A 13,062-nucleotide genomic window follows, 5' to 3' on the forward strand; every position below is an offset into this window, starting at 1 on the left:
GCTGTCGAGATGGAAAGGCAGGTTGTTGTCGATGGCTGGGAGGATCTGTTTGATTAAGTCAGTCCTCTCCTCAGTCCCGTTATTCTTTATGTCCTTTTTTAAAATGCCATCTGGGGTGGCTGACATGTTAGTTCGGATCCAAAGGAATTTCCTTTGGGGATGGGGCTCTGACGGAAGGAAAATCGCTTGGGCCTCTTGGAATAAGGTCTGCGAGCCTCGGGACTACGAGGGTCTTGGAATCATTGATTTAAGGACTTTTAACCTGGCCCTGCTAGGCAAGTGGATTTGGAGGTGGGGTTCGGCCAAGGGAGGTTTGTGGAAAGAGATTCTCGACTCTAAATATGGTGGTTGGAGGAATTTGAGAGCGAAAGGTAAACCTTGCAGGGGTTCCCTATGGTGGAGAGACCTGAAGGAGGTTTGGGCCTCAGAGGGCTGGGGCAGAAGTTTTGAAGATGGGGTTGAGTGGAAAGTTGGTGATGGAGGGAATATTTCTTTCTGGGAAGATAACTGGTTGAATTGTGGTGCCCTGGAGGGAATGTTTCCGAGATTATATTCGCTTAGCACGGCTAAAGCTGCTAAGGTGGCCGAGATCGGGAACTGGTCTAATGGTGTTTGGTTGTGGCTTTTGTGCTGGCGTAGATCCCTCTTTGACTGGGAGAAGTTGTTGGAGGAGCAGTTGAGTCAGTTGCTGCAAGGGATAAAGATGGTTGCGGGAGGGGTGGATAGCTGGGTCTGGAAGGCTGAAGGGTCTCAAAGTTTTACTGTTAACTCAGCTTATTTTAAGGTAAGGAGGGTTAGTGATGGGGAATTCTCTCCGATCTACTGTAGGTTGTGGAGGTGTAAAGCCTTGCCTTCTGCTGTTTTCTTGGCCTGGAGGGTGTTGGAAAATAGGATTGCGACTAGGGTTAATTTGGTAAGGCGCGGGGTGGTGGTTGAAAACCCTGTTTGCTGCTTGTGTGGGAAGGTTGAAGAGTCGTCGAGTCACTTGTTCTCCGTTTGTGACTTTTCTTGGAGGGTCTGGTGTCTTTGCTTTGAGTGGCTTGGAGTGTCGTTCGTAATCCATTTGGATCCTATGCAAAATTTTATCCAGTTCAGGTTGAGTCAGACATCTGTTTCAGTTAATGATGTTTGGGGGGCAATTTGGGTTGGAATTGTGAGTGAAATTTGGAAGCATAGGAACTCGGTCGTCTTTAATGGAGGAGTGACAAATGTGTTAGAAGTTTTTGCCTCTGCGCAAGTAAATGTGTGGTCTTGGATTGCTGCAAAGTCCTGCGAAGTTTACTTTTCCTACCCCTGTTGGGTCATGGATCCTTTGGCCTATATACGGCTGATTCGGTAAAGCTAGGTAGCGCTTGGTTTGGTTGGTTCTTTGTCCGACGTTTTTGCATGCCAAGTTAGGAGTTGAATTCTATGTGTTCTTGTAAAAGGGTTGGACCACTCCTGAAGTGGTTCCCATTTATTTATTTTTTATTGCTGATAAAAAAATATAAAAACAATTTAGTAACCAATTATTAAAAATCAATTTAATTACCATATTATATAATTATATAAAAACTAATTTAATATATATATATATATATATATATATATATATATAAACAATTTATTGATCATTAATACAAAAACTAATTTAGTGAGCATATTTGTAAAGAGTAAATGCCGGTCACTAAATTATCTCTAATTAATAATATTTTTTTAAAAAATATTATCTTGTTTACCTACTTATTTTTTATATTTTATATTTATTTGTGAATTTATGTTCAATAATTCTAAAAAAAATTATCAATAATTAAAATTTAGTTTTTATTATAATTTAAATTATTGATTAGAAATCTAAAATATAACTCCCTGGAAGAGGTCTTTGTTTTGAGATTTGAAGAATGATGAACCCAGTTCTGTGAGAGAAGATGATGAGAAAAGGAGAGAGCAGGTAAGGTACTACAATTTTAGAATTCAAATTCAAACATGTAAATGTAATAAGATATTTTCTTGATTTCATGTACTTGGGAAAAAATGAGATCTGCAGAGTTAAAATTTGGAATTCTCTTACTTACAGTAATATAGAATGTTATTGGTAATGTAGCAGTATGAGTTTTCTTTGGGCTTGTGCTATCTCTTATTAAAAATGTGGGTTATGTTGAGTTCGGACTTCATTATGTTTCGGCGCTGCTGGTTTTAAGTCTGGAGCTATGTAGATGCATCTGAAGGTCCTGATATCAGATGGTATAACCACCAAATAAACTGATAGAGGGTAGATATATGAAGGGTAGAGGCTATGGTTTTCCGCAATGAGTGAAGGAGGGGGAGTACAACATCACCAGGAACCTGTTGGGTATGAAGTCAGGACAAATTGGGTTGGACTGAGTAGACACCATGTTTTAGTGAGTGGGCTTAATCATTGTGTCCCTTTATTATCTCTATTTAAAGAGATCATTGTACTTGTAATTGGTGTGCAAAAGGATATAATGTAAACCTAATAGTTGTCCGTGTGGATGTAGGTTGCAGTTGGCGACCGAACCATGTTAAATCTTGTGTCGTTTATTTGTCTGCAGTTAATTCGAGATTATGTGTGTTGTTTCCGCGTGCGTTTTTCCCATCAGAACCAATCTTAATGGGATGTTGTGGAGCTGTTTCGCAGGTTTTGGTTTTCTTGTGAGACAGCCTTAGCTTTCAAGCTAATGTCTAACTAACTAGGAGTAGGAAACAATCTCATTCTTCATCAACCTCCTTCGTATCATGCTTTTTGATATGCTTCCAGCATGATGGAAGTAGTGTTTATTTTTTTTATAAGGATTAAGTGTCCCATTATTTAATTAATTTTTTCTGATAAAAAAAAATTATTATTTTTGGATTCAACCTCATTAAGTTAAGATTAGTTGATCACATTTTAAATAAAGTAATTTTTTTTCTCACAAACATACAAGATTTGTGTGTGTTTTTTGATAAATAAAGTAAATAAGTTGTTCCTTTGACAATTTTTTTTTCTCAAAACCTTTCTTCTTTTGAAAAATTACATGATATAACTCAAATCGGTGTGTTTAGATGTTGTTTATGCTACATGCATGTCTACTATGAGTGCTAATAAAAAGAAACTTGATCGTTGTGGTAAGGTTAGATTTTTTTTTTCTGGAATTAAATTAAATATTAAAGATTATATAATTTTTTTGTGATCTTCTATCTCATAATATCAACGTTTATTGGAATATTACCTTTTATGAAGATTAATTTCCTTACACACATTCTTATGAGAAAAAAAGAAATTTATTGTAAATTCTTTTACCGGTTTATCTAATGATTAAGTTAATTTCGCTAGTGATTTTCTTGAAGAAGCTAATATCAATAATGAATTCTCAATGATCAAAATGCTACTAAAATTGAGACTGGAGATACTGGCCTGATATAGACAGGAGATACTCAATGTCACTGTTTCTCTTCTTCACAATTTAATAAAGGTAAATTGAGTCAACTTGGTTTAACTTGTGTACAACTTAACTTTAACTTATAAGAGAAGATTAGTTTGCTTCACCTTCTTATTTTCTTCTTCATATAAGTGTTTAATGAGAAGTTATCTAAGTAAGACCTTAATCTTTTTGTTTTTCCTTTTTTACTTCAGGCTAATTTGGCATATCAATCTGGTGGAATTTCTCTGGTTGTTAATAAATGTATCGAGTCTTATCAATTTGAGTATGCAGTGAGATTTTTTACTTTAGCCTTAAGGTGTTGCAAAGATTTACCAGATGAGAGGCCTAAAATGGCAGAAGTGGCTAGAGAGCTTGAATACATCTGTTCTATGTTACTTGAGCCAGATTCCAAGAGAGTTGAATATGTTACAAATGATTCTTCAAGTACAATATTCAGTTCACAACATTCATCATCTACTATAAAAACTCCTTTTATTTCAGGAGATGTGTTAGGTAGTGACCTTGTCAGTGGAAGTGTACCAACCATCAAACCAAGATAAAAGTTAAAAAATTATATCTTTCTTTAGAAAAAATAGTTGATTGAATATGAGGATGTTAATTAGTACCTTCTGAATTGGACAATGAAACCAAATTTACTAATTTTCATTTATTCATTTTGTGAATTGGACAATAAAACCAAATTTACTAATTTTCATTTATTCTTTTTGTGCTACTTGTATGATAAATTGACAGAGAATTGGCTAGTTAGTTATAATTAATCAATTTTTGTAACAACGACAAAGATTTGTTTATGATGGTGCATTCCAGGTACTTTTGAAGTACTAATCACATGTCTTTTAGGTTATTAGGATTTCAAATTCTTCTTCCTTAGTTCTTATCGGGATTTGCTAACTAGTTATGATGATATGAATTGATAAATATCTAAATATTTGGAGAATCACTCTAAAAAATTAATTCAGAGAGGGAATAATCAAACACTTAAATATAACATGGAGTGTTTTATAGTAGACGATACATTATATAAGACTTAGACATCTCACAGTCACCAATTCCCTATCAAATTCTTGAATCCTAAAACAAGAAAATAAACACTCACATAGATAAATATTTAACAGAAAGAACTTACTTTCTGTTATTGATTATTTATATACAAATTTCAATATTACCCCCAAACCCCAACTCGTCACAACACTCTGCTTTCCTCCAGCAATTGTCTCCCTACAAAATAATTATATGGTATCAATGTTTTAATACTATGCTCCTTCTCCATAAAGAGTGTCATAGACTAGTGGGGCCAGTGAGTTAGCATTAGTCATTTAAATTTTTTTTTTTATTTGAAGAACTTCAAAATATACAGAGGAAAAAATATTGTCAATTACAAAAAAAAATTATGTTTTTGAACTAAAATTTAGAAAATCATGACTCATGAGTCATACAGGAAAAGAAAATATGAAAGTGTATTAACTTCTATAAAGTAAACAATTTCACACGAGTCACGGTTGTCATCTTAAAAGCGGTTTTCTTCGTTTGAAAAAAAAATGTTTTATATTAATTTCAAATATGACCAAACTTTCATATTTATACAACACATATATAAGCAACACTACCTCTTTTTAATTACTGAGTAAAAGAGGCCGAAATATATATTATCCACATGATGCTATTGCTAAAATAGCAAAAGAAAAAAAAAAGTTACCTGACCAATTTAATGCATCGGAGGGTGAAAAGTTGAGGCATTGTTGCATTGTCCATTGCACACTTTGTTTTTTAAATCAATACTTAAATCTGCATGCTTAATTGTAGCCTTCTATTTACATATCTGATAAAATAATATTTGACTTAACAACATCATAATCCAAAGACAATGTAATTGTGTCTAGAAAAATGACATGTGAATTTTACCTGGATGTAAATATAAACTTGGAGAATACTTTGGACATTCTTTTATGCTATGTTCAACATTTCCTTTTAACTTAAATCCGTGGTGAATCTCTTCGAAGTTTGGCAAATTTTTGAGTGTTATATCTGTCAGTTCCTGTAGTAGAACTTGTTCTCCCTTTTTAGCCGTCTGTTCTTCACCACCATCATCAACTTCATGTTCAAAACCAAAAGCCTTGTGTAACTGAGAGCACTCTTCTATTTCCAAAGTTCCCAGACTGGGAAAATGACTAGCCGATAGATTATAAAAAAGACATTTCAACTTATTGCACTTTTTAACTGTAATGGAATAGAGTTTTGGGAAGCAGAGTTGTTGGGAAGAATACAGGATTTGGAGTTGTCGTGCATCACCTAAATCAAATATTTGTTCCAATTCATCACAGTTATCTATATACAGAAATTCCAGCATTGGTAAACTTGTAACAACAGTGATGGAGAAGATGGTTTTCAATTTTGGACATCCATCTATGTAAACAGTTTCAAGGTTTTGGAGGCTTAGAAAACCTGTGGGGCTCTTCCATATGAAGTTGAGCTCAGGTAGATTCTCCAATTGTAGATAAGTTATATCCAAGTTTAGAGGAAGAAGTTCTCCACTGCCCCCTTCTTCTCCCATTTGGAATTGGAAGAGACCTTTAAATCTAACATCAGATAAGCAAAGGCGTTCAAGTTTGGTAATGGTGAAGCATGGTATTTGATTCTCCTGTATACACAACATAATTCATTCTTAATATCTTCATTTTACACTTCATTCTCCTTTATATATTTCAATCATTAAATCAGCAATTTAACGTACTTCAAATAGAATATGACATTATATAACTAAACCCTAAACATCATATAACTCACTTTAAAATCTTATTTTTTTTTATCAGCAAAAAAATATAATAAATTTGATCCACTTTAATGATGATCTAACTTTTTTACAAAACAAAACAGACAAATACCTCAAGAAAATCATGTTTGTCTACCTTCTCACAATTAGCCAAAAAACGACTTAAATTCAAAGACCAATCTCATCACTTTATCAGCAACTATTATTTGAGTACATACATACCAGAAGTTTAGACATTAATCAAACCAGAAACTCGCTGAAGTTAGTTTGACAAATATATCACTTGTAATTATAGTATGATTTTTTATTTATTTAAATGTATTGCATCTTTGAAAAGAATATATATTATTTTTCAATAAACTTAATGTGAGGAAGCATACCTAAAATGTATTAAAAAAATAAAAAAGAAAACAAAAAAACTAGATCAAAACTCATTATTTAAAATACCTATAAAAACATTACAATACTAATCGAAAGAAAAAAGATCATCAGTGGGTCTGAATACAATTCATTAAACTATAATTCATTAAATTGATAAATACTTTGTTTATTAGCTAGATAAAAGATTATCCATTTTATATAATTATGATTGTTTATAAATATATTTTTCAACTCAAACACAATAAGAATATAAATAATTATCAGAATAAAAGTAATGATAAAAAAACTACTGCGATATGATTGTTATTTTTAATGCATTTAAACAACAACATTGGAGAAACTACACTCATTCCTGATAATCTTTGTAAAAGGTTAATTTATCTTTAAAACTCATTATTTTTAATCAATTTAATGAAATAATAAATAATAATATATTACCATTGAAGTTGTTTTTTGGTGGAGATTTGAAGCGGTCACCATCTCAAGTATGGAAGAGTCAAGCAATTTGGGACAACCAGTGCAGTCTAAATTTGTAAGATTTGGAAGATGTGGGCGACAATATTCAGGCCAAATGTCAATCATATTTGGTAAGTCCATCAACGATAGAGTAGCCAAATTAGAAAAAGTTTTGGTATCAGTCTGCTGAAAACTCGGGTACACTGCAAGATTACGTTCCTTTTCACTGCCAAATACATACTTCAACCCCCTGTTCTCATTAATAATCACACTTTCCAAACTTACTAGCCTTACGGCTAAAAACACAGAGAATATATACTCCAAATTGTTGCAATTTTCAATACGAAGAATCCTTAATTTTTGGAGCGTCAAAGATGAAGGACTTTGAGTGTTTGAAAGAACATTGTTCCTTTCTTCCACTTCTTCTGTTATGTGCCTCAATGCGCTGCAGGAAGATATTGTTAGTTCCTCTAACAACACTAGAGATTGTTCACTGGATGGCACGAAGAGAGAAGTTAGCAGAGGACATGTTGATATTGAAATGACTTTCAGATTGCATAGCTTAGACTTCCTTAGAAAAGATATATTGTTCAATTTACTACAATCTTTTATCAAGAGCTCTCTTAAATTTTCGAGGAAACATCGCGAAGAGGGATCACAAAAAATCTTTTGAAGGCTACGTAAACTTTCCAAACTTAAGTAACCAAGTTTAGAGAATACGTTGTTGCTGGTATTCATAGTGCTATCAATGAGACATTCTATCTTTTTACAATATTTGAGTCTTAGGGCATTCAACTGATTCATGCCCCGTTGATCCATGGATGGGATTATATTTTTAAAATTTCCCTTAAGGTCCTCCAAATGAAGGAACTCTGCTCTCATAAAGAGATCCTTGATTGGTAGTGATATAAAATTTTGAGCAGGAACATCAAACTTATCTAGTAATAAGCTTCTATATTGTGCATATTTTTTCATAATTGTAGTATTGTCGAATTCATCTCCAAAACTATAACTGGTGTTTCTTATAACATACCTCTGTAATTTGGAGAAAGAGACATCATGTCCAAAGTACTCTTTTGAATCGATCAAGTACAAATACAATTCCTCTAACGCCAAACACTTTCCTACAACTTTGTAAGGTTCAACATTCTTTTCTTGAATAATACAACTGTACAAATCCAGAATCTTCAACTTCTTTAATTCTACAATCCCAACAGGAAGTTTTTCAAAATTAGAGTCACGCAAGTCAAGAATCTCAAGTGCTTGCAGTCTTTCCACAAAAGATATGTCACCTAAATCATGACCTCTCAAGCACAGTGTTCGAAGATTTTTTAATGACTTCAGTGACTCTGGCAAAGACAAATCCTCACTGTATATATTTAAACTTTTGATTGCTAAGGTTTTAATCTTTTCCCAGCTTTGAAGACCCATATCTGATACTTTTATGCGATTTCTAGAATAAAGCAAGAGAATTTCAAGAGTCGGACAATTTATTCTATAATTGAGAAAACCATTTTTTCTGACATTATTCCATAAGGCTATTGCTTGCTTATCTTTCATGATTTCATCATCTGCCAACACACTTGGATCCACTTCAGTACCTGTAAAAATTGCTTGACCACTTTTAGATGCAATCCACAACGCTACATCACGAACCAAATCATGCATTTTTACATTTTCTTTTGTTCCAACTTGCATTAACAAAAAACAACTCTTAAGAATGTCAATGGCTTCATGCATCTCTCTCCTTGCATTCTCCATTTTTCCAAACGACCCAATTGTGCAAAATCCTCTTCCAAATCGAAATAAATCTTCCAAATCTATTTCATAATCCTCTGGAAACATAGAACACAACAATAATAAAGATTGAGCCAATTGGTTATTCAAATTAGTGTAACTTAATTCGAGACATGCATAAGGACTTATCAAGCCTTTTGAAATATTTAGTGGCTTAGAATTTTCTAGTCTTGACAATGCTAACTCAAAATCTTCAATAGTTTTCCCCCATAGTGTGCTTCCGACCGTCACAATTGCAATGGGCAATCCCTTACATTCATTAATAATTTTTCTTGCCACACCTTTCAAAGCTTCTGAGGAGACATCAGTTATGTTTGCATAATGTGTGAACAAAGTCCATGCTTCTTTATCACTCAAGAGATTAAGTTCAATTATACTTTGACATTGCATAGAAGTGCATACTTCTTTACTGCGAGTTGTTATGAGTATACAACAAGCCTTGTAGCTTTCATCAAATGGAATACCTAAATCTTCAAAGTTTAGTTTTTCCCATACATCATCCAAGATTAGAAGAGTAGTATCTTTTCTTAATCTCTGTGATAGTCTCTGTGCTCTACCTATATCTAATTCTTCCTTTAAATCCAAGCCCAATTGTAAAATAATCTCATTTCGGATCCTTTTGATATCTAGCGGTTGAGACACTGTTGTTATGACAACCTTATGAAACAGTTTCATCTCTTCAGCCTTTTTACCCACTTCTTTTGCCAAAGTAGTTTTTCCTGAGCCTCCTAATCCAACTAACCCAATCATGGAAACACTCTTATTCTCTAATATTTCTAGAAGCTTGTTGTATGATGCTTCTGTAGATTTGAACATAAAGAAACCATTAGAAGAATAATATTTCATGCCTGGAAGTTCAATAATTGTAGAAAACGGTTCAAACTTGCTATCACGATTAAGCTGAATCATTTTAGTTGTTTTTCTTGCTATTTCTTTTGCAAGAGAATATTGACATTTCCTTCTCAAATAGCTCTTGTTTACAATCGATATTCTTTCTTCTAGCAGTCGCACTTCAGCCAAGACTTTTTCAACATCTTTCAACCACTTCTCAACAGGTGGCTCAACTTTTTCAATCCTATTGGTGGGCTCTCTAATTTTCTTCTCCACACTGTCTCGTGTCAATTCTAGTTGTTCTTTGTCATTTGAAAGATTCAAAGCAAAGTCGTGGAAACAACACAAGTACCGAGCATGATCTAAAATTGGAGATACGGCATATTCTACAATCTTTGTCGCAATGGAAAGAAAAAAGTCCTCCATTTGAATTGATACAGTTTTCTAAACATGAATGAGTTCATCATTCTTTAATTAGTTATAAAATATTATTATGTCATGTATTCTAGAAAGAATGATATAATTAAAAAAATAAAAAATAAAAAATAAAAAATAAAAAATAAAAATTATGTCATACTTATTATATTACATAGAGATAAAAGCAATTATTATTACAAGTTACCTTATCTTTATATATAAGAAAAAACTAAAATTAATATTGTGCGATTGCTTTGTTTATATATATATATATATATATATATATATATATATATATATATATATATAAAGGAAAATAAATCATCAGTTTAGTTTTTAGTTTTAAAGTGTTATTTTTTTTCTCGTACTTAGTTTCTTTTAAGTATCAAGTGACTAGACTTTATAAAAAAAAAACACAAGATTAAGCCTAAAAGGTACGTACATGAGAAAAGTAAAAAATCAAGATTGAGTTGAAATTTTTAAAATAGTCAGATTAATATAAAGAAAATATTGTTCATTATTGAAACGGAAAGGTGGTACTGAAACTGTTAATAAACTTTCACTATTGAAATAGTTGATGATATATTTCATAAGTTCATAAGATTGAGATGGATGTAAAATAGGAGTAATATAAGAGTAAGAAAATTAACTAAATTGATGATTTGAATTGATAAACGTACCTATAGATTTCTGCAGAGATACAACGTGAAGAAGAAGAAGAATTTAGGACCAACCTGGCTGCGAAACTTTTGATTTATTAATCCACTATTCAGAGAAATATATATTAAGTTTAATTGTTTTTGTTGGAATAAAGAGTTACCGGAATAAAACGTTGGAGTTTGGAGATGTGAAGTTGTTTGATGTTGACCGAAGAAAAGAAAGAGAGGAGGGACGAATCCACCTATAAAAGAATTTTTGACACTCAAGAGATTAGGAGATTTGTGTGGGGATAGATGAGTATAAGAGTTTAATGTGTACTTTATGAGAATTACCATATATTTATAGGTCTATTTGAAATTCAGACTCTTAAAAATATATTTTGAAAAAATAATGAATATTGTATATAATATATTATCATTCTATTTGTATGACTTAATTATCACATTAAATTATTCATCTTAGTGTAAATGAGGAGTAAATAAAAGATTATAGATGAGATAAAAAATTTAATTAGGCTAAATAAACAAGTAAATCTAGAATTATATAAAAGAAAGAAGATTAAGCCTAAAAAGTACATGACTAATATCTTCAAAAGATGAACCACTTTGGAAAGTAATTTTAATTTATATGATTGACATGGATGTAAAATAGGAGTAATACAAGAGTAACAAAATGTAACTAAATTGATGATTTTGAATTGAGAAACATACCTGAGGATTTGTATAGTTAGAATGTGAAGAAGAAGAAGAATTTAGGATGCGAAAGACAATATGAAGTGAATGGATGCAATTTTAAAGAATGAGAAGGGATAAGAAAGAAGCATGAAGTTCCTCAGTTTCCAAGTAAGGCATAAAGATGCAATTCATTCCTTCATTTTTCTTCACTTTATCAATAACAACACATTCTTTTTCCAATTTTGTTGTGTTTCTGCTTTCACCTCTGCACAAGTTACGAATATACAAGAAATCAGGACAAAATGTTTTATTACTTTTAAATGACATCATATTATTAATAATTCTAACTTAAACCAAATATAAGCTAACAAAAAATAAACAAAACACAAACAATGTTTGAAAAAGAACTCGGATGTGCAAATTTACTAACTTCACAATCTAAATTAATTAGTAGTTTAAAAGTTTAGTAATTAATTAAATATTAATTTAAAACTTATTTTATAATAGTAAAAATTATTTTAAATATTAATAATATTTTTAGTCTCTAAAAATAGTATTTAATTTAATCAATATAACAACTAATTATTTTTTATTTTTAAATTAATTTTTATTTAATGATTTTTTTAAGGTCAACTTCTTTTATATATATATATATATATATATATATAATAAAAAATACCGACATTATATGTTACATGTTTATATGTGTACTACTATTAAAGTTACACATTTTGATAATATTTACTTAATATATTTTATTTAAAGTAAATTTTAGGAAATATTTCAATTTTTTTAAAATATATTTTACATAAAGATGAAAGTATTTATTTATTATTTAGATTTAGGAAGTTAAGATTAATATATTGTTAAGATTTGATATTATTTTGTTTTATATATGTAAAGTACATTAATAAAATAAATCAGAAAGTCCTTCATACTGATAATCACACCATGGCCGAATCAAAATTTAAAAGAAAAAAATTACAAAAAATAAATAAATGTGAAGTCATGTTTGTTTGTTTCACAAATAATAATCATGATCCTAAAGTCACTCAAATAAAATTGAAATTATTTTAAAGGAAAATATGAAGGAAATGAGAAGATTTGAAGCATGAGAGTGCTAAATTTGATAAGGGGGTTTGTGCGGAAGAAAGAGTCTAAGACCATTTGATAATGAGTATCTTGATTCCATAATAATTGAGAAAATTTTGGTAATTGTGTTAAGAGATACAAAAACATTATTGTTTCATTTGAAAATGGAAATTATCTATTTACAATTACTTTAATAAAATTGATACACGTCTTTCAAGCATAAGTGTAAAAGATTAGTGAAAAACATGTTGAAAATATATGTCTCACCAAATTTAAAGACTTATAAATAGTGATTGTACAAATTATGACTCATGATAAAGGTTCAAGAAATCAAATATTTTTAAAGTAAGAATTGAGAATGAAAATGATATTGTTGTGGAAGGTAAAAAAATAATTGCAATTAAAATTTATTTAGGTGTTAGATTAATTTTTTATTCAACCCATATTTCCACCTTAGAATTAAAATTCAAACATGTAAATGCAATAAGATATTTTCTTGATTTGATGTACTTGGGAAAAAATGAGATCTGCAGAGTTAAAATTTGGAATTCTCTTACTTACA

The 13,062-nt window shown here is 31.0% G+C and overlaps 1 protein-coding gene and 1 long non-coding RNA gene across 2 annotated transcripts; both read right to left on the minus strand.

Annotated features, from left to right (window-relative positions):
• Positions 1 to 4,496: 4,496 nt before the first annotated feature.
• Positions 4,497 to 10,161, minus strand: LOC137827106 (probable disease resistance protein At4g27220). Its single transcript, XM_068633317.1, has 4 exons — positions 7,012 to 10,161; positions 5,325 to 6,060; positions 5,119 to 5,241; positions 4,497 to 4,640 (listed from the first exon to the last, which is right to left on the minus strand). The coding sequence occupies exons 1-3, from the start codon at positions 10,081 to 10,083 to the stop codon at positions 5,234 to 5,236; spliced, it is 3,816 nt and encodes a 1,271-aa protein (XP_068489418.1). The 5' UTR covers positions 10,084 to 10,161; the 3' UTR covers positions 4,497 to 4,640; positions 5,119 to 5,233.
• Positions 10,162 to 10,732: 571 nt separating this feature from the next.
• LOC137823451 (uncharacterized) lies at positions 10,733 to 11,516 on the minus strand. The gene is made up of 3 exons (XR_011083130.1): positions 11,445 to 11,516; positions 10,895 to 10,975; positions 10,733 to 10,812 (listed from the first exon to the last, which is right to left on the minus strand). It is a non-coding gene; the product is annotated as an uncharacterized lncRNA (long non-coding RNA).
• Between the last annotated feature and the right edge of the window lie 1,546 nt (positions 11,517 to 13,062).

This window comes from Phaseolus vulgaris, chromosome 8 (assembly GCF_000499845.2).
Source record: "Phaseolus vulgaris cultivar G19833 chromosome 8, P. vulgaris v2.0, whole genome shotgun sequence".
NCBI classification, from domain to species: Eukaryota; Viridiplantae; Streptophyta; class Magnoliopsida; order Fabales; family Fabaceae; genus Phaseolus; species Phaseolus vulgaris.

Bases quoted from the DNA above. Each gene is read 5' to 3' on its own strand.
- LOC137827106 (XM_068633317.1), bottom strand. From the start codon at position 10,083: ATGGAGGACTTTTTTCTTTCCATTGCGACAAAGATTGTAGAATATGCC. The intron at 6,061-7,011 runs GTAATATATTAT...TTGTGTATACAG, and splicing joins ACCAAAAAACAACTTCAATG to GAGAATCAAATACCATGCTT.